The 22269-nt window shown below is 31.1% G+C and overlaps 7 protein-coding genes and 1 pseudogene across 8 annotated transcripts, besides 3 other annotated features; 4 read left to right on the forward strand and 4 right to left on the reverse strand.

Moving 5' to 3' along the window:
- Window positions 1-2436: 2436 nt before the first annotated feature.
- TVAGG3_0628350 (His-Me finger endonucleases family) lies at window positions 2437-3141 on the reverse strand (the record flags this gene model as incomplete). Its single annotated transcript, XM_051240680.1, has 1 exon — window positions 2437-3141. The coding sequence occupies one exon, from the start codon at window positions 3139-3141 to the stop codon at window positions 2437-2439; it is 705 nt and encodes a 234-aa protein (XP_051087267.1).
- Window positions 3142-3762: 621 nt separating this feature from the next.
- Window positions 3763-5283: a mobile genetic element.
- Window positions 5284-6370: 1087 nt separating this feature from the next.
- On the forward strand, window positions 6371-6613 carry TVAGG3_0628370 (uncharacterized protein; the record flags this gene model as incomplete). The annotated part of the gene is made up of 1 exon (XM_001298233.2): window positions 6371-6613. One exon carries the CDS (start codon window positions 6371-6373, stop codon window positions 6611-6613), a length of 243 nt encoding a protein of 80 aa, XP_001298234.2.
- A 2897-nt stretch (window positions 6614-9510) lies between these two features.
- Window positions 9511-9552: a mobile genetic element.
- Window positions 9553-10483: 931 nt separating this feature from the next.
- TVAGG3_0628390 (uncharacterized protein) lies at window positions 10484-10699 on the reverse strand (the record flags this gene model as incomplete). Its single annotated transcript, XM_051240681.1, has 1 exon — window positions 10484-10699. The coding sequence occupies one exon, from the start codon at window positions 10697-10699 to the stop codon at window positions 10484-10486; it is 216 nt and encodes a 71-aa protein (XP_051087268.1).
- A 1858-nt stretch (window positions 10700-12557) lies between these two features.
- Window positions 12558-22269: part of a mobile genetic element that runs on past the window's edge.
- On the forward strand, window positions 13848-14196 carry TVAGG3_0628410 (annotated as a pseudogene). Its single transcript has one exon. A coding segment is annotated over exon 1 (349 nt).
- Window positions 14229-14885, forward strand: TVAGG3_0628420 (uncharacterized protein; the record flags this gene model as incomplete). The annotated part of the gene is made up of 1 exon (XM_051240682.1): window positions 14229-14885. The coding sequence occupies one exon, from the start codon at window positions 14229-14231 to the stop codon at window positions 14883-14885; it is 657 nt and encodes a 218-aa protein (XP_051087269.1).
- Window positions 17273-18262, forward strand: TVAGG3_0628430 (keratin-associated protein family; the record flags this gene model as incomplete). Its single annotated transcript, XM_001291756.1, has 1 exon — window positions 17273-18262. The coding sequence occupies one exon, from the start codon at window positions 17273-17275 to the stop codon at window positions 18260-18262; it is 990 nt and encodes a 329-aa protein (XP_001291757.1).
- Window positions 18780-18953, reverse strand: TVAGG3_0628440 (uncharacterized protein; the record flags this gene model as incomplete). The annotated part of the gene is made up of 1 exon (XM_051240683.1): window positions 18780-18953. The coding sequence occupies one exon, from the start codon at window positions 18951-18953 to the stop codon at window positions 18780-18782; it is 174 nt and encodes a 57-aa protein (XP_051087270.1).
- Window positions 19765-22089, reverse strand: TVAGG3_0628450 (uncharacterized protein; the record flags this gene model as incomplete). The annotated part of the gene is made up of 1 exon (XM_051240684.1): window positions 19765-22089. The coding sequence occupies one exon, from the start codon at window positions 22087-22089 to the stop codon at window positions 19765-19767; it is 2325 nt and encodes a 774-aa protein (XP_051087271.1).

Here is a 22269-nt window from a genome sequence, read left to right on the forward strand (position 1 = left end):
GATCTAACATTCTAACATAAACATTATTTTTGGATCATTTACGCTCATTACGATGAAATCATGACAAAACATGTACGATGAAATCATGACAAAACATTTACGTTCATGTTTGACAAAACATATACGAAGAAGTCATGAAAATTCAATGAGGTGAGAAAAGAGGTGAGAAAAGAGGTTAGATCTCACCTCTTCACCTAAAATATATTTTTGTCTGATTTACACTCATTACGATGAAGAAGTCTTGACAAAACATTTACGTTCATTACGATGAAGAAATCATGACAAAACATTTACGTTCATTACGATGAAATCATGACAAAACATGTACGATGAAGTTTTGACAAAACATGTACGAAGAAGTCTTGACAAAACATGTACGTTCATTACGATGAAGAAGTCTTGACAAAACATGTACGATGAAGTCATGACAAATCATTTACGATGAAATCATGACAAAACATGTACGATGAAATCATGACAAAACATTAACGCAAACATTTATTTCCTGTGTTGTTGTCAAAATGTCATGTTGTCACATTTTTTCAGAGAAGTTAAATAACCTGGTGACATGGTGACATGGTGACACCTTCAGTTCTTCAAAAATAATTCATAACTGCCTTCCTCCTGTGTTGTTGTCAAAATGTCATGTTGTCAGTAATTTTAAGAGAAGTTAAATGACCGAGTGACACATGGTGACGTAGTGACACCTAAAAACCATCTACCCTAAACATTCTTTTTGCTGAATTCAACAACAAAATGAACGAGGTCAGGATGTATGCAAATACCTTTGAATTCATTCATAAATGCCTTAGTAAGTTCATAAAATGCTTGTTTTTGCATTCTCTACTGTATCTTCGAGTTCTTCTTCATCTAACTTCTCATGAACTTTCTTATCTATGGAGTCCATAATATATTTGACATAAAATGCATACTTTACAGAGCACCATTCAACAACAAAATGAACGAGGTCAGGATGTATGCAAATACCTTTGAATTCATTCATAAATGCCTTAGTAAACTCATAAAATGCTTGTTTTGAGGTTGAGCCACTTTTGGCTTGACCGTATTCTTTCAACCAAAACTCAAGAATTTTCCTGCGTGAATTTTGTATAAAAAGCAACCGTCTGAATTCCGGCGGTTGTTATATTCTTCACAAAACATTTACGTTCATTACGATGAAATCATGACAAAACATGTACGATGAAATCATGACAAAACATATACGTAAACATTTATTTCCTGTGTTGTTGTCTAAATGTCATGTTGTCTCATTTTTTCAGAGAAGTTAAATTACCTGGTGACCTGGTGACCTGGTGACACCTTCAGTTCTTCAAAAATAATTCATAAATGCCTTCCCCTGCTGTGTTGTCAAAATGTCATGTTGTCTCATTTTTTCAGAGAAGTTCATTAACCGAGTGACACATGGTGACGTAGTGACACCTAAAAACCATCTACCCTAAACATTCTTTTTGCTGAATTCAACAACAAAATGAACGAGGTCAGGATGTATGCAAATACCTTTGAATTCATTCATAAATGCCTTAGTAAGCTCATAAAATGCTTGTTTTTGCATTCTCTACTGTATCTTCGAGTTCTTCTTCATCTAACTTCTCATGAACTTTCTTATCTATGGAGTCCATAATATATTTGACATAAAATGCATACTTTACAGAGCACCATTCAACAACAAAATGAACGAGGTCAGGATGTATGCAAATACCTTTGAATTCATTCATAAATGCCTTAGTAAACTCATAAAATGCTTGTTTTGAGGTTGAGCCACTTTTGGCTTGACCGTATTCTTTCAACCAAAACTCAAGAATTTTCCTGCGTGAATTTTGTATAAAAAGCAACCGTCTGAATTCCGGCGGTTGTTATATTCTTCACAAAACATTTACGTTCATTACGATGAAATCATGACAAAACATGTACGATGAAGTTTTGACAAAACATATACGAAGAAGTCTTGACAAAACATTTACGATGAAATCATGACAAAACATTTACGCTCATTACAATGAAGAAGTCATGACAAAACATATACGATTAAATCATGACAAAACATATACGATTAAATCATGACAAAACATATACGAAGAAGTCTTGACAAAACATTTACGTTCATTACGATGAAATCATGACAAAACATGTACGATGAAGAAGTTTTGACAAAACATATACGATTAAATCATGACAAAACATTTACGAAGAAGTCTTGACAAAACATATACGTTCATTACGAAGAAGTCATGACAAAACATGTACGATGAAGTCATGACAAAACATATACGAAGAAGTCTTGACAAAACATATACGAAGAAGTCTTGACAAAACATATACGATGAGGTCATGACAAAACATTTATGTTATACAGTAATGTTAGTCATGAATGTTTGTCCTACGTGTTGGCGTTAGTGTTGAAAAATAATGTTTGTCCTACATGAAGCCGTACAAGCGTTTGAATTTGTTTATGCATAAAATTACTCTCTTGTTTTCTGTATCTATCATACAAACATAAGCATCACCTGTTTTTGTAAAGTTTATATGAAGTTTTCGATAGTTAAGACCTGTATAATAATAGAATGCGTCCTCATTCTCAACATAGTAGTAGAACTCAAACGAATGCTTACCATAATCTGTTATTTCAACAGCTTCGTCAGATATTTCATCAACGAACTCATAAACTATATCGCCATACTTGCTTTTATTTCTATTGTTTTCAGATTTAGAACACCAACGAAGGTTTGAGATTCTGTTGTCCGTTCTATCATGATTTATATGGTCTATTTCTTTCAAATTGTTTGGATTTTCAATCCACTGTTCTGCAATAATTCTATGCTTTAAGTACATTTTGTTGTTTAAACTAAGCTCAATATAACCATGATTATTTAAGCATTCACTCTTAATATGTTTGTTTTTCTTTCGACGAATAGTAAAAGGATATGTCGTACAAATCTCATAATCTTCATGATTTCTCAATGTTTCCCATTGAGTTTGTTCCCCACTAACGTTCTCATTGACGTCCTCAATATCTTCTTCCTCACTGAACTCGTCAATATTTTCACTAGCTCCTTCTGTAATGTTTTCATCGGCATTGTCATTGACTTCTTCTGTAATGTTAGATGTTGTTGTTTCGCTCATGTTCTTTCACTAATGTTAAAAGTTATGTTGTACGAATTTTGAACAGAATTTAGAGCAGTTATGAAACAATGAAGTACTTTTACGCTATTGAAAGGAACTATGAGAGTGAAGTACATGACAGCAATGACAAAAGGAACTAATATCAAACCTAATGAAATCGCTCACGAGGACATAGAGCTTAACAAGTACTTTGTGGAGTATCTTATAAGTGAAGAGTATGTAAGACCTTACTTCATGTTTGACAGCATGAATGAGGATGTTATTTCATGGTTAAAGAATATAAGCAATGTTTTCGGTAAGTACGTCATAGATGACAAAGGTCTTGTTGTATTTTATGAGACAGCAATACGAACACAGGAACTAATGGATATTATGCATTCAACAGCAAAGAAAGGATTTAGTACTATTGGCATGAATGAACATTGCAGGAATGACATATACAACCTATGCTCACGAAAGCCTTACACAAAAGCAATACAAATGATAGAACATAAGTGTCTAAGGTCAGCAAATGAAATCATTACTGTCAGTGGTTATGAAAGAACTGTTAGCAAAGATGAGTGGAAACAGCTATTCATATTAAGGAAGGACGTTGCTGAACTAGTTAAACCTGTTGCACAAACATTGTTTCAGATAAGACCAGCAATGACTAAGAACCCTTTGACCTTAGTCAATGAGACCATAGAGGTTGAAGATAATGACATGAAAGAACTAGGAATGAATGAGAGAAGTTGTGAAGGATGTTTGAGTCAAAACACATGGTTCTTCAGAGCTGTTAAGAAACTTAGTAAAGAACGACAGAAATATTTTATAGAGAAGTATTGCAAAGGATGTGTAAATGAATTGCTTGAAATAGAACTTAGAGACACTTTCACACTAAAGGACTTGAGGAAAAATAAGTACATGAGTGAAGACGGTATTGACATAGCTAGTGTTATAAATGACTTAAGAAGATGTGTTGTCGTTATTGACGGAGCACGTATGACATATCTAGTGAAAGATTATGATGGAATACGAGACACAACAACACTTGTGTCAGTAGATAGCAAGGAATTCAATAAGCTCATGAAGAGTATTTATGTAGGACGTATTGAGGAGAAGGATGTGAACGCACTGATGATTTATGAAGCGGGTCAGAACAAGAACTATCTTATGAAGTCAGGCATGAGATTCTTTGACGAAAGAGATGACATTTATAGCTATTTCAGAGGATATGAGTATGAGGTACTGAATGAAGTAGATGAGAACGTTATTGAAGGATATTTGAAACATGTTCACGATGTCATATGTAATGAGGATGAAGAGCTTTATGAGTATGTTTTGAACTGGTTCGCCTACATCGTTCAAAATCCTTGTGGAAAGACTGGAACAGTACTTTTGTTAATAGGAAAGCAAGGAACTGGTAAGAATGTACTTAGTAATGTTCTATGCGAGCTCATTAGCAAGTACGCCAACAATAATATAACGGCAATAGAGAATGTGGTTGGTAGATTTAATGCTGCTATTGAGAACATGAAGCTCATCGTATGCAATGAACTAAGCTCATGCGATACGTCTAAGGTCATGAACCACGACGCACTAAAGTCAATAGTAACAGAGACTCAGTTGGACTTAAATCAGAAGTGTCAGCCAGTAAGAAAGATAGAGAATGTTTGTAATATCATCATGATATCTAACAACTTCAACTCAGTAAAGATTGACAAAGACGACAGAAGATTTGTTGTCATTGACGTAAGCAGCAGATACAAAGGAAATTACGAATATTTCTCAAATCTCATTGAAAGCTTTAATGAAGAGTTTTATTCAAACTTACTGACGTACTTCATGAAGAAATATTTAAGTGAATTTGATGTAAGGAAGATACCATTCACCAGGGCTAAACAAGAACTCATCGAAATGAACAAAACACCTTACCAAATGTTTTACGAGGAGTTCTATGAAAAGTTTGTATCCGGATGGAATTGTACAGAGTGCTACAGAAGATATAAAGAATTTGCGAAGGAGAATGAATTCTTTGCATGTAGTTCAAATGTATTTGGTGGCAAGATGAGAGAATTTGTGAAGAGAAGTAGAAAGCGAGACGGTTCTGCAAGAAGTTATATTTACGAAGCAAGTATGATATTAGAAGGTCGTGGAAAGAAAGAAACAGTGAATTATGAGGAAGTGCTTGAAAAATTCATGGAGTACATGGGAAGCAATATAACATACAACAAAGACATATACAGTGAGTTTAAGTACTATTGTGAACAGCATGAGATTGAAGTAATGAGTAAAGGAGACTTTGAAACGCTTATGAAAGACAGTGAGGAGGTCGTTCATGCAATAATGAAATAGTTCATGAGAACAGTGAGGAGGTCGTTCATGAGAACAGTGTTGAAATAGTTCATGAGAACAGTGAGGAGGTCATACATGAGAACAGTGATGAAATAGTTCACGATGTCGTTCGTGAAGAAGCCATTGCAACAAAGAATGTTATAAAGGATTTCATAGAACTTAACAAGGAGGAGTTTAAAGAAGGCTATGAAGTGAAAAGATGTGAAGAAGATTTCTTGGCGTATTTGAAGAAAAAGAGACTAAAGCCAATGGCTCAAAATAAGTTTCAATCGATGTTTGAAAAGAAACGTTTGAGCTATGGTGGTGTAAGAAGCACATATTACTTTGTTAAGAAGTGAGGACATTTATTTTTGTCGTTAGTGAGAGAATAAATTAAATCATGAACTTTGCCATGGTCTCTGTCCCTAGTAGTTTTCATTAAGTTCTGGAAATAATGAAAGTCATAAACTTTGCCATGGTCTCTGTCCCTAGTAGTTTTCATTATCTCACAGAGTTAATGAAAGTCATACTTTCTATCAGATGAAGCATGCAGATGAACATAACGAAAGTTAGTGAGTTTGCCACGAGTTATGAATAAAATATTGGCATATTAGATGAGATAGCTGATGAAACAGATGAAGATAAATTAAATCTTGGACTTTGCCACACTCTGTCCCTAGTTCCTCAAAATCCTTGACAACGTTGCTTAGAAATTTTGGTTCAAAACCTCATCTGATTTTAATCTGTTATGCTAACCTGTTAAGTTTCGCGAGATTATAAATGTCATGGAGTTATATAAAAAGGAGGGACAGCTAGGGACACTGGAAGTACTTGTAAGGCTATCTGTTAAGATTGCATGAAATACTAAAAAGTCATGAAATCCATTATCGCTGTGCTAGCTTCACCTTAGAGTAAAATGACGACTAAAGTCACTGAAGCAATGAAACAAAAGTTTTTGGTAGAATACATTAAATCAGGAATTATTCCAGAAGGTTTTTACATTCATACTATGAAGGATGGTAGAGTTCAGTTTAGAAAGATAAAGCAACCATTAGATAAAGAAGGAATTTTGAGAAAGATTAAACTTCATGAGGACAACATTGCTGAACTTAAGAAGAAGTTAGAAGAGTTGGAGAAAGCAGACGACAGTGAGGAATAAAGCAATGAATTCAACAGGGTAGAAATGAGGTTAGAAATGAGGTTAGAAATCGGGTTAGAAATCGGGTTAGATCTCACCACTTCACCTAAATTTATTTTTGTGCTATGTTTTCATACGTGTGAGGGTGGTGAGATCATTTATTTTTATTTTATTTTTTAAAATTATTTTTATTTTATTTGGATGTAATGACAGAACAAAAGCAACTCATACAAATCAAAACATATAACAAACATACATTTAAACATTTATTCTTCCTTCCTGAGCATAACATGTTCTTTCAAATACATCCGAGACCAGTTGACTTTTCATTGACTGTTTATAAAGATAGAAATAGTTATATCATTAAACCATACGATGACGAAGGTAAGTTATGTAAATTGTACGTTAAGAAGTTAGAGAAAGTTTATGGCTTCAAGTATGACTACAATAGGGTTAACACTGATGATGAAGATATTGAGGAAAATTTATGAGAACATTAGTGAAGTTGTTAGTGAGAACGATAGTGAGGTGAAATTGTTGGCGGCTTTGTAAATATTTAAGGTTAAGTTAGTTTTTGCGTTCATGTTGTAAAATATACGTTAACGGTTTCGTAAAGTGTCAAATTCACAAGTATTGGGTAAGGTGGAACGCAGTGCCACCATACCCAAGACTTGTATACCAACCATTGTAACTGGTTTGAAATTGTTTTGGATTCATATTGAGAGTCCAATACAATTTTTGAACCCCACATTTGTAATTTTCATAAGAATTCTGAACCTTCAAAATTAATTTTGCAAATTACCTCAGACTTTTCAGAGGATTGAGTTGCCACTCAATCCTCTGAAATAGTCTGTGGTAATTTTTAGTCTCTACACTATTTCAATATAAGCTCCATTTTTAAACAGTTTTTAAAAATCGAGCATTGAAAAGTGTGATGAGACTCTGGAGTTAATTCCTCTTGTGGAGGACCACTTTTAATTTTTGGTGTACCACCGATTTCTTTGAATGCTTTTTTGAGAGTATTTCTTGAAATTTGTTTGAAAATTGTAACATTTTGATAAGAATATGGAACTTTTTTCAAAACTGTTGCGTATGTTAACTCACCATAAGGATGTCAATTCAGAAAATTGTTTTCATTTTAGGAGAATATAATTTTCCTTTTCGAAAATTTAAAAAGTGAGACGCGCAGGATTCGAACTTTTTTAAAAGTTGATTTAAATATATTCTAGTGTGGATTCTAAGGATAATATCATATTTAAAATAAGAATATACTAGTTTAGGTGGTATAATTTTTTTCGATAAATTTGAGAGCATGTACGTTTAGGACATCAAAAGTGTCAATTCGCTCAGCGAAAGCTGAGCTAGCTTCGTTCTCGAAAGAATAGGGAAGGAGTGAAAGAGAGTGATACAGATGTTGACACATTCATATCATTTCAACAAATTTTGATCAAATTGAAATGCAATGAAATTCAATTCACTTCATATCCTTCAGTCAGTACATTGACATCCTTCTACATCACAATGATAACTCGTGCATCAATAGTTCTACAACTAACTCAGAAAAAACAAGATTTTTACTTCCAGCTTACAGCTTTTAAAAAGTTTCGATGATAAAAATCACTCTACTCTTGTTTATCGATATGTGTGATAGTAGGTAAACGTATTCTTATCGATATTAATAAAAATATTTTTACGAAAATCTGAACCAATTACAGAGTTATTCATAAAGTTTATGATAACTGTAATTACTTCATCTTTGTTTTATATTTGAATAAACAATTTAATTTAATTTGCATAATTTTTTTTAGTTGAAAGACAGGAAACTTAGTTGAGTTTGTATTATTTTTATTGTTCAATTCATTGTATATGTGAGTGATCCAGATATTTAAGATATTTAGAAAAAAATTATTAATTTGATTAACAAATTTTAATCAAAATAGCAAAAATCTATTTGATAGCTGTAAGCAAAGAATAATTTCTATTTCAACCAAAATCACTTATTTTCATCTAAACGTATAAAATTGTCAATTTTATGAGAATAAATTTAAAATCTCATGAAATATAAAGGAGAGTAATATTTTTCAATTTTTTTTCTTTCTCTCAAATATTTTCTATTGGGAATTTTCTTGTTATCAAAAAATAATTTTAATATTTGTTTATTTCATTACATACAATAAAATTTTAAAAACTCTATTTCTTCACAAGAAAATTTTTTTCCTTCATATGAAGAAACATTTTGTTCTCCATTTGATGCTGAGTCTAAATCTCGATTTTTGAATTTTCTTCTTTCCAAATTTCTTTTTTCCAAATTAGAAGTTTAATTCAAATTTTCAATAGTTTATATATTTTCTCAAACCGTCTCAGATTTTCTCACTTTTTAGGGATTTTCTCTCAAAATATACAAAAATAGTAATATCAATACATGTGTCTAATATACTTTAAAACCATCGTGACAAAATTCAAAAACGAAGAGTTCTTCTCTCCAAATTTTTTTCAAAATCAAAAAAATGAGATAAAAAAATACGTTTGGAAAATTCATTTTTAGCATTTTAGGAATTTTCTCACTTTTCTTCCAAATGGACATCCTTACTCACCACTTTCAAGTTTTTCATACATATATCTTACCCATTCATTTGGAATACGAGGTCTCGAGTTTTCGTTCATTTTTTTTACTTTACAAAACTGTTTATTTTTCAGAATTTTTAAATTTGAAAAAATCCATTCTATATCTGATAAATAATATATTATTTTTCAATCAAAATATTTTGATTATCATCTCAAAAGTGTTCTCAAAACCTAGTTTTTCTTATTTTGGATAATCTTAATATTTATATTATTATAAACTAATTGAACACCATATGTTTTTGTATACTTTTACAAAAAAATTGATAGATTTGTGATACTTTCCCCGACGATAAAATTGAATAGCTTACATTTTGACAGAACTTAATATGGAACAATATAGATGATGTCGGATATTCCGCGATTAATTAAACATTGTTTAAATCCTGAATGGGTTAAACTTCAATTTAAAAATGAAGATTGTGAATTATTAAATGAATATGAAAGCCAAAATAAGCTAATGAGGTATAAATATAATGATAAAGAATATTTAATTTCATGGAATCAATGGAGTCATAATCAAAGACCTCATAAACGAGAAGAAGAAATTGATGAGTTCAACATTGAACTTTAAGAAACTAATGATTATTTGAATTTATGATATCAATTATCTGATTTATTCTTTCTTCAATCTCTTCTATTCTTTTTGTTAAATCATCAATTTTCATTAATGAGGTGATTCTTGATTGAGGAATAGATTTCAAACTAACCACCCCTTTTATTTTTGAAATTTTGAATCCATCAACTTTAAACATTTTATTCAATTTACACGTTGTCAATTCTTCAAATAATTTTTTATTATTAGCATAATAGTCATTAAATTCTTCAACAGATGAAAAAATTTTTATTTCAGTAATTGGTTTAACAACGTTTATTTTTTGTTGAACATTTTCACTTTCATTTATTTCTTCCTCCTCTGTTTCATTTATTTTTAAAATCGGTTTCATTTATTATTAAATAAAAATTAGAATATAAGTGATGAAATATATTTTTTTAATTAATATTAAATCAGAAATAGCTGCAGGATTCTTTAAAAAATTATGGGATGGAATTAAGAAAGCTGCGGGTTGGGTTCATAAAAAGATTATTAAACCCGTTGCAAACTTTTTGGCACCAGTAGCGAAAACGGCAGGAACTATCATAGGTGGAGTATTAGGTACTAAAGCAGGTAATCCAGCGATGGGAGCACAAGCAGGTAACGCAGTTGGTGGAATTGCTGAAGGAATACTTAATAAAATAGGAGGTAGATAGTGGAAAAATAAATTATTTTTATCTTAGTATCGGTTGAAGTCTTTGATAAACTTTTTCTCCTTTATTTAATATTTCTCTTATTGGGGCGGCTTTTGGCGTTATTGATTCAGCAACGTCACTAATTGCTTCTTTATTCTTAAATATCCAATTTGCTCCCTTCTTCAATGTTTCCCAAACTTTATGCGCTCCTCTTTTTACTTTATCCCACAGTTTCTTAAATATACCTGCAGCCATAGTTGATTATTTCATTAAAATTAAAAATTCATTTTCATCTTTTAATTTTGATTTTTTATTTATTAATAAATGACGACTAACTATTTGGTGCCAAACACTAAACCGATTAATGGAAATGTGTTTCATTCATTCGAAAAGATAAATGAAATATTCGCAAAGAATGACGGTAGAAGATATTATAGAGAACTTGAAAGTTCATGCTATGACTCTGATGCTCCATATTTTGATGATAAACAAACTCATTTAAGAATTACAAATCCGGCTCATGATGTGAACCAATTAGGTGACACATATATTAAACGCAAAGTTAAAGCAACTCTAGTTTCAAATAAAGCTTTCACATGTGATGCCGCTTTTAAATGCATGCGTTTATTCGTTGGTTACAAATCATCAAATCAAAGCTTTAAACAATTAGAAGTAGAAACCGAAAGAGGTGATACCGGTTATCTTCAGATGGATTGCGCCCGTGAATCTTTCGCATTTGCAACATATAAACCAAAATCAGAAAGGAAAGTTAAAAAGTTTGTTCATTCGTTATATAATAATGTTCAAAAATATGATAACTCAGTATGTGGTAAATATATTGACCCTTCAGAAGTTTTCAAGAAAGCAAATGAAGAAGTTGATGTCACTTTTGATATGATTATTCCGGTAAATGATTTGTTAGCATTTCAGGCGTTCGATGATTATCCTAAATCATTTGGTGAAATCATTCTTAAATATTATGTTTTCAGGGATACTTTAGTATTTTGTCAGGTTGACCCGTTAAGAGTTGCTGATTTACAAAATTACGTTTATGAAAAGATAACTGATGAAAATTATGAAAAAGATTATGAATCATGTTTATAAATATGATCGCAAATTCCAACAAATTGGACTTCCTGCCAAATTAATTACAAGCTTAGCCGCTACATCTGCTGACGCAACAGTTGATAACGTTATTATTTCATGCACAAAGATGGAAGTTTTAGAGGATAAATGCATTACACCAGGATACGGTTTAATTGAAGAATCAGTTAAAGCAATACCACGTTTATTCAGTAAGGAAGATCCATTCATGATTCCAGCTCAACATATTGACGTTCGTTCACTAAATGGAGGTTGCATCACTCCTGAAGGTATCAGTTCAGATTTCTCATACGCTCTTCATAATGTTACAGATGTTGTGTTAGCATTTCCGAAGAATGCAATGCAAAGAACAGTTTTAGAAAATCCAATGCTTCGAGGTCTTCAGGTCACTATAGATTCCAGAAACTTCCCCGATCAAGCGATGACCACAGTGGGTGACATATTCTTTACACGTATGCTTCAAGCTTCTGATTTAGATGGAGTGAATGAATGCACAGAAGAATACGAGGACTCATTAACTAGACCACTGAATGCAGATGATGGTACGCCATTAGCTAGAACATGGAAAGACCAAACTTCATTCTTATGCACTATTCCAGTTCAACGTGATGGAGCGGGTATATTCTTTGATGGATTAGAAACTTTCAACTCACAAGTTACAGTACAAATGAAAGCTTATCCAATCATTCAGGGTGAAAATGACACTTACTGTTCAAAGGTGACAAATCCTCCTCAGGTTTGGTTTACTAGGACTACATATTGGACATGGACACCGGATGAAGGTTTGAAATATCATCAACAGGTACACCACCACAGTATAGAAGTTCATATGATGAAATATTGATGAATAGAAATGTTTAAAATTATAAATTTATTTTTGATTAAATGGATTTAAATTCATCCACCCCTTATGAAGAATTAGCGGAGTATATAATACATACATAGATGATATGATTAATGAAGCATTGGGTGATAATAAAATGCTCTATCTAAGGAAAAATTAATGAAAATTCCATATTCTGAATGTTACTTAAATTCAATCACTGCAGCAATTGGTAAACAAAATAAAGGTAAAACATTAACGATATTAAAACAAATTATCATTATTGCTAACACTTCCCCCTATTCACATGTGTTAATTTATATCAACCGTTCAGGTTCACCTTCAGATGATACATTTGAATCTTTAAAGCATTTAATCAAAATTCCAATTATTTATTTATCACAAGAAGAAGCAGAAGATTATTTAAAAAAACTTTTTAATGTATAAAGAATTATATAATACAATCAAGAACAAGGATTAGAGAATAAAATTATTGATAAACAACGGGATGAATTATTTGAAACACTTTCTATTTCAAATTTTGATAGAGAATTTTTGCATTCACTAATTTTTCTAGATGATGCAGTGAAATCAAAACTAATAACAAATGAGAAATCATATTTTAATCATTATTAACTCAATGTCGACACATTCAGTGTTCATTCTTCATGGCTGTTCAATACTTCAAAGCATTAAGCACAAACATTAAATCAAATCTATCAACCCTTTTCATTTTCAGTGGGTTTAGTCGTCAACAGTTGAACGTTATGCTTTATCAAGTGAATTTACCAATGAGCATTAATGAACTTTACACACAATATCAGCAATTAGGTGAACATGGAAGATAATAGTTGATTTAAATAAAGGAGGTGTTAAATTTGATTAACTTTTTATAATTAATTTTTATTTTTTATTTATAATTAAACATGACAGAAATAGCAAATTTTCTACAGGTTCCATTAAAACAAGGAACAAACAAAAAGGGTGCATATAATAGAACTATGAAAGTTCCTGATGGAATGAAAGAATTAGTTCATATTGTTGCTGGTCTTCAAAAAGATGTTAAACAAATGAGAAACGTTTTAACATTACCAAAAGCTCAAGCATATGCCAAACGTCAAGTCCAAATTGGGAAGCACACGAAGCAGACATTACGGGTCCAAATGGAAAACCTGATGGTATAAATGAAGTTTTCGTTACTGATGGTCAAGGTAATATTAAAGTCATAAATGGTTATAAATTAACTATAACTGATTATCCTAAACGTAAAGCATATAATGAACGTTATCCTATACAATTTGATGAAAATGGAAAAGCTGTTAAACAATACATTGGAGAAGGTAAAGATGGTCCAATTAATTCATACCGTTATAATCCATATTCTTATTTCAATGAAGAATTAAATGCTATTGAAGAGGGACCGGATGGATTACCACGATATTCTAACCAGTTTGATGGTCAATATGCAAATATTAGACCTGAAATTTCAGCTAAGAAATTCTTTAAAGTTGCTTTATTCGATCCAGTTTTCGCAAATGTTAAAGATGAACTTAAACAGCAATTCCAACCAATTATAGTAGCAAGAATTGCATCAGGTGCTTTATCTCAAGCATTCAAAGATTTAATTAAGAAACCATTATATCAGCAACGAGGTTTAACTTATGATTTAGTTAAGGAATCAGATAAAAGAAAATTTGAGAAATCAGATGATTATAAGAATGCAATTAATGAATATATTAGGTCTATTAATTACAATGAAACAGCTAAAAATCATCTTCAAGAACAAATACAGGGAATAATAGATTCAAAACTTCCAGCAAAATAAAAGTTTAAATATATTTTTTTATTCGATTATAAATGAGAAGACGTTTCACTAGTCAAAAGAACACTAACGCAAAAGCAGAGATTACGGTTGGTTATAACGTAAATGATGATAAATCACGAATTATTCAAAATGTTAAAGTTAATGTTAGCCCTGAATTAACAAGGTCAGCAACTCAACCAAATTTATTAACTCATAACTTACCGAAAAAGGAGGAGGAGCAAAATAAAGAAGATGGAGACCCAATCATTTTATCTGAACCCAGTAAAGAACCTGTTGAAATTCCCACTTATCCAACATACCCAGCACCATTTGATAACCCATATAAAATAGACATTAATTCTGAATTAATGAAAATTTACCGTGATATAATAATTAATAATTATGATTCAATAATAAATTTAATTGATCAATCTGGTTTAATTATTTTACCTTATGAATCATTAATTCACATTATCGCCATTCTTTGTGATGTTCAAGATTCAGACGTTAAGATTCAATTTTTCATAGATGATGATGTTTCATGCTGCGGAACAGTTGCAAAAATAAATCCTATAAAGGATATTAGCACAATTAAGATATCAAAGAATGGAACAACAACTGAACTTCATTTAACTTATAATGATATTTATAATAAAATAGTTGATGAATATAAAATATCACTTGAAAAATTCTTTGTTAAGGCTATTTAATATTCAAGCATTAACATTATCGAATAATAATCCTTTGAATCATAATCAATAATAATTGACCTTTCACCAGTTTCTATCGTTTGTTTTATTTCTTTTTGTTCCCCACTATCCGGATCGGTCATTGTAATTGTTTTTGTTATAATATCAGCTTTATCTTTAACTTCAATCTTTTTTGCATCGGGATATTTAAACCAAAATTCCAAAAATTCGATATTGTCAATCTGTTCATATTTTAATCTATCAATTACATTTTTAATACCATCTGAAAATCTTATGAAATGGTCATTATATGGGTTTGATTGAACTAAATTTGAATGAAGTGAAATATAACCTGTTGATGAATATGACACTGGCTCATATTTTCTGAAAACACTAAAATTTATAACATGAATGAATTTCTTATTCGTTGAATTTATGAATTCTTGAGGTAATCTTATTCTAGTTTTATTTATCACTGGAAAATAACGCTTTACCATATTTTTAATCGTAATAAAAATGTCAATTATCAATATTATTTCGAATAATAACTGTGAATTAAATTTAACAGTTAGCGGAATTTATAATGTTACTCTCGTTTCTGTGAGTGGTAAATTTAATCCCATTCTTTTAGACCCTTCAGATTATATATCATTTATTAAAGATGACCATGAAAAAACGTATAATATGTATATAAATAATGTGATAGCGAAATGGAATATTAACATGATTTTAAGTTATTTAAACGAATCATTTATCGTATGGTATGAAGAAAATTTTAAATCAAAACCTGATAAACTTTTTGAACTTGATGAAATAAATAACCTTATTAAATTTCCGCTGAAAATTAAATTTTGTACTCCTCGTCTTCGTTCATTGTTGGGGATATTAAATTTTGAAAAAGATGTTGGGGATGTTTTGTATTCTGACACTGGTTCCAATTTCATTTTAATCAAATGTGATAAAGTTAATACCCCAATGAGATTTTCACACCAAACATTTGACCCTAACTCTTACCCATCAATACAAAACATTTTATCCATCAACTTAAACACATTTTCTTTATCATATCCGTTTCAATTATCCGGGAATTCATTTATTCTTCATTCAAAAGATTTATCAAATATTAAATTTAGAATAACTGACTTATTTGATTGTGATTTAGAATTTATGAATGAAATATTATGGCAATTTCAAATAGAAAAAATAGCTGATGAGATAACGGATTAAATATTTATTTTTAAATCGTAATAAATGATTAAACAACAGCAACTTAAGGCGCAAAGCACCCAGGTCCTTCAGACCATTACATACGCCGCATATGCATATAATTCAAAGACGGCAGAACAAACGCAAAGGTTGAAATATGGAGATTTGGAGATAGTATTGAAAAATGACCATTTTGAATTCGTTTGCAAAGGTGGTGCAGTGATATCAAATATAAAAGAAATTTTATTTATGAATTCAAAAATTAAAGGAATAACGGATGATATAACATCAATTCCACCAGAAGAACAGAGATATTACGCATTAAATGCATTTCCTAAAATTATGAAGATTGGAAGATTTAATTTAAATGAGGAATTCATAGAAGGTTTCCTAAATGACATAATGAAGAAGGTGGATAAGGAATATGTGGATAGTGAGTTAATGAAGAAAGCAGATAAGGAATACGTTAATACTGAATTAATGAAGAAAGCAAATTTGGTTTATGTTGATGAAAAAGATAATGAAATTAAAGAAAGGGTTGAAGGGTATCATGAATGGACATCGGAGACTTTTAAAGTTAAAGCTGATACAGAATGGGTTTCAGGATGTTTAGACCTTAAAGCAGATAAAACATATGTTAACAATGAGTTAATGAAGAAAGCAGATAAGGAAAAGTTATTTCATTCATTAATACTGAGTTAGCAAAAAAAGCTGATATATCATTTGTTAATGAAGAAATAAAACAATCAGATGTCTATTTTACTCCACCATTTTTAAATTTTATAAAATCATCAGATAAAACATTTCAATCTATTGAATGGTTATGTTTCGATGGAGTGACCACGTATTTATTTTATACAGCTGGAGTGCTTTATTATTTTAAAACAAATGATTTTAAAAACTATGAATCATTTACTCCATCTGTTTTGAATCCTGATACACGAGAGCCAATCATTAATCCAAGAATTTTATATGTTGAATATAATAACGGTAAATTTATGGGAATGATAACGGTTGGAGATGATTTTTGCCCTTTTTATTCATTTGATTGTATCCAATGGTTCAAATGTAATTTAAATCAAGATGCTAAATTTAAATATCCAAATAATCCTATTAGATGTGTTAATAATAAATGGGTACTAATTTATGAAGTCAATCAAATTTTCATTAGTGAGGATGGGATAAATTATTATATGTTTAGTATGATGTCATCAGATTTGAAAATTGATTATACAAGTAAATGGTATTACATTAACAGCATGTATTTTATCCTACAAAATGATAAAATTTATAGATCATATTCAATACCATTTGGTCGTTTTGAACAAATTTTTCAAGCTGATGGAGACATTGAAGCTTTATGTTATGCTTCGAATGTTTGTGTTCTTGTTTCAGGTGATATGGTCTATTCATATCCTGTAAGTTATAACAGACATATTTATTTATCACAGGATTTTTCACAGGATCCAGAGAAAACACCAAGTTGGGAATTGGTTTATTCATTTACTCCAAAATATACTCGAAATTATAGATTTACAAATTTGTTTTATATTGATGGTTATTTCATTGCTTTAGGATGTGGTGATTTAGTAAATATCAGTAGTGATGGAAGAAACTGGTCTGAAATCACAAAATTTCAAGATGTTAGAAAAGCAATTTTCAAAAATAATACGTTAATATTGATGACAAGACCAATTTTAACTTCTCACCCAGTTTCAATATTATATAATAAATTCAATATTCATAATGGATTAAATACAATTCTTGAGATGATTTACCCCATTGGTTCAATATATACATCAATGAATTCAACAAATCCAGCAAGTGTTTTAGGTTTTGGTACATGGCAGCAGATTGTAGATAAATTCCTCTATTGTGCTAACTCTTCAAAGCAAACAGGAGGCTCAAAGAAAATTTTAGAAGCAAACCTTCCACCGCATAAGCACACAGGAACTACAAACTTTTCTGGCGACCATATCCACTCATTAAGAGACCACCCATTATACAACACAGACTATGAAGCTGGCTATGATGTTTTATCTCCAGCTTATAACCATTCAGCAAAAAAGACTTTTCGACCAACTGAACCAGGAGGAAATCATTCACACACTTTCACAACAAATTCAACAGGCTCGGGTGAAGATTATATGCCGCCTTATATGACAGTTTATGCATGGTACCGCACGGACTGAAAGTCCTGAGCTCCAATTCAGCATACCTCAGTAATGAAATTACAGAATTTTTGATTAAACATAACGTTACTCATTATACGACTGAAGACCATAACCATAATATTAATGTTTTCATTAATTTTTTTCAGTGTCACCATGTCACCATGTGTCACCAGGTTAATTAACTTCATTAAAAAATGATGACAACATGACATTTTGACAACAGCATGGGTTTAATGCAAAAATAAATTCAAATCATACTTAGGGATGCGACGGTTTTACGCCATGACCGTTTAAAAATAGAATAATACGCCATTTTTGGGGCCGAATGGCGGGTACAAGGTACCCGCCATTCGGCCGAATAACAAAACAATACAAAATTATCGCCGTCCTTTTTTTTCTTTCTTTCTCTTTTTTTTCTCTCTCTTTCTTTTCTCTTTCCTCTTTTTACTCCTCTTTCTCTTTTCATCATTAAACGTAGAAAGATATATTAATATTATTTTAAAATTAAAAAAAATAAAGAAAGTATAATAAGTAATTATTTAGTTATCGATATATATATGTAAAGTGATAATCTGAGGAGGAGTCTGAGGATTAGACCGAGAAGTAGTTTGAGGAGTTTGATGATAATCTGAGGAGTTTGAGGAGTAGTCTGAGGAGTTTGAGGAGTAGTCTGAGGATAATCTGAGGAGTTTGAGGATAATCTGAGCATAATCTGAGGAGGAGTCTGAGGATTAGACCGAGGAGTAGTTTGAGGATAATCTGAGGAGGAGTCTGCGGATAATCTGAGGAGTAGTTTCAGGAGTAGTCTGAGGACTAGTCTCAGGACTAGTCTGATGAGGAGGACTCTAAGGAGTAGTCTGAAGAGTAGTCTCAGGAGGAAGATCTGAGGAGTAGTCTGATGAGGAGGGTCTAAGGAGTAGTCTGAGGATGATGAGTAATCTGATAAGGAGTAGTCTGAGGATGATCTGAGGATAACCTGATGACTAGTCTAGGAGTGGTCTAATAAAAATGTAAAATATTTTCAAAGAAAAAATTCTATGAATTTTATATTTTAATTCTTAACATTATACTGAATAAAATAAACATAAATATCAAAATTTGAAATTGAACACGCCAAAAAATTGATAATCCACATTCAATATTTTGTAAGTGGCGTACTTTTTGAATACTCGCCATACGCCTTGGAGTTCTCAATTTTGAATTCGCCTTTATTTGGGCGACCTCAGAAAAATACGCCATTAAGAAAATATTGTATGAGATTTTAAATTTGAACACGCTCTACTTTAAGGAATTAAATTTATTAAGATATATTTATATATAATAAACGATTACTTAAAAAAAGTATTTCATCGCTTATGTAAGTTTCAAAAAAATCACGAAAATAAAAAAATCAAGATTAAGATTTTATTTTTAATTTTTGAATTTCTCAAATGGCGAAATTTTTGGGCGAACAAAAAAATGTACGCCCGGTCAAATGGCGTGTTTAACGCATCCCTATCATACTTTATACTGCTAGACCTTCAGGTCTCGCCGCTTAGCGGCTCATTTACAGGTATTTCATCGTCAGTAAATGAATCATCATTATCGTTTGGTTCAACCTGTTTATATAATCCTTTCATTTCTTCTTTCAAAACATAACACCACGTTTGTTTACCGTCTATTCTTCTCTGTTTCCTATCACATTTATCCTTAATGCTCATTTGGAAATTCTTGTCTTTCATGTCTGATGGTTTGCAGAATAGAGCATTTTTACACGTCATACCTGCACACAATTCATCATAATGTGTATTTATCCATTCATCTAAAGGATTTGTTGATAACTCGATTAAATCTTGTTTGGCTTCAGTCATCGGTATAATTCGTACGTTAAATGATGAAAGGTCATATTGCATAAAATATGTTAAAAGGTTATCATAAAATTCCTTTGTGCATGAATTCATTAAATTCTTGAAGTAATCAAATTGACCCTTAAATTTACCATTAACCCTTAAAACTACATATCTTCTGTCTCCAACTTCAATTTTGACAGGGTAGACGTTGTTAGTTACGAAAACGAAGTTTGCAACGTTCTGAGCAGTTCTTCTGGGTTGATTCTTTTCATTAATTCTAATCTCATTATCCGTAATAATTGATTTCAAAGCGTTGAAGTTTGCGAGTCTGTCTTCACCTACATTCTTGAGTTCATTAAGTACAAGAAACATTTTATTCTCAACTACTGAGTTGAAATTACCCGTTAGCTCACTTATTTCAGTAATGTTTTTACATGAATAACCAGCGAGGAGTTCAGAAATAATGTCTGTAAATCTGTTTTTACCTGTTCCCTGAAGTCCTTTCAAAATAATTGCTGTTTCATTCTTGATTCCAGGATGTTGAATCATTGATGCAATCCAGCCGAGAAGGTATTTATACACTTCATCGTTATTATCGCATATGACTTCTTTAATGAAATTCATAAACATCTCAATTTTTGAGTAATCTGGTTTTTCAAGAACGTTGTATTTATAACCCTGAAACGTTGAGAAAACATCTGGAGAATCAGATTTAAAGCAAACACCCTTAACGGTTAATGAGGATAATTGATTTAGTAGTACGTCCCATGCTGTTATTGTTTTACCTTCTTCTTTAAATAATTTAATCATTTTGAGTGACTCTTTCATGGCTGATTGAAGAACGAATGATATTTGATTCATTTTATCGTGTATATTGTAATCTTTCTGAATGAAGTATTTGTTTCCACAATCTACAAAACGGATTACACGTGATAAATCCTCAATTACTTCAGAACTGTTTTTATACTGATGATTTTCAGCCTTGCGTCTAATATCTGTTATCAAAAACGAGTCATCAAGTTTTATATCAAATGTTATTTTTGGCTTATGTAATAAAGGCAAAACGTATTCATCATAATATTCCTTTTGATAAAGTTTTAGAATCTTCACTAAAACAAATGGAGAAGTCATTAAATGTGCATATCTACTACGTGCTTTTTCAAAATTACTTTTTGCATTTTCTGTTAAACTGCAGAAGTTATAAACGTTATCGTATGCTTCATTAATTAAATGATCAGGTAACGAATTAATAGCTTGAAACAGTGTGAATAATGTAACTTCTTTTTCTAAATTCATGTTTCCACCGTCATTATGTACTTCAAAATCACTAATACCATCAACTATGCTCTGGGCAAGTTTATCGTCAATGTTTACATCTTTGTTTTCATTCATTATACTCTTTATTTCTTCGCTCTTCTGTTCAACTCTTACCTTAATATTCAAATCATTTAATACATCATTCACTGTTCTAGTTAATGTTGAATCATAACTTCCACGAATGAATGAGTATGTATTGATTGGTTCTGTTGCATTCTTGCGAACTCTTGAATCAGCCATAACCACTAATGAACGCTTTGAATCATCCATTGAAGTCATGATATCGATATCATAATCATTGCAGGAATAACATTTAATCATTCTGTTCGAAACTGCATAGAAGAAATTAGTGTTGCAATAAATGTGAAGACCTCCTGAAGCGGTTTTAACGATAACATCTTTATCCGAAAGTTTTGATAGAATGTCTTTTCTAACTGTTTCTTTAAGTTCATCATTGTAGGATTTATTGATATCAACATCTATAATAGTTAAATTTGAAATTTTATTTACTAATAAAGCCATACCAGTTTTCCTTCCTCTTCCTCCATCATGTTTGAGGTAGTTATGTAAATCAATCTTATTTTCACCAATTCTTTCGTTGAGGGTTTTAGTTTCTGCCGTAACTAATTCCTCAGCTAATGAATCAATAACTTTTTCATCAGAAATGATAAAGTTACTGTTGTTGTTTGTTGCTGTCATTTATATAGGAATAAAAAAATAAAAATAATTTTAAAACTAACTTTATTTTTGTACTGCATCAAATTTCCTTTGTTGCTGTTGTCTAAATGTCATGTTGTCATCATTTTTTAATGAAGTTAATTAACCTGGTGACATGGTGACATGGTGACACCTTCAGTTATTCAAAAATAATTTTCGTAA

The sequence above is a fragment of the Trichomonas vaginalis genome, chromosome III, assembly GCF_026262505.1.
Source record: "Trichomonas vaginalis G3 chromosome III, whole genome shotgun sequence".
In the NCBI taxonomy this organism is placed as follows: domain Eukaryota; phylum Parabasalia; order Trichomonadida; family Trichomonadidae; genus Trichomonas; species Trichomonas vaginalis.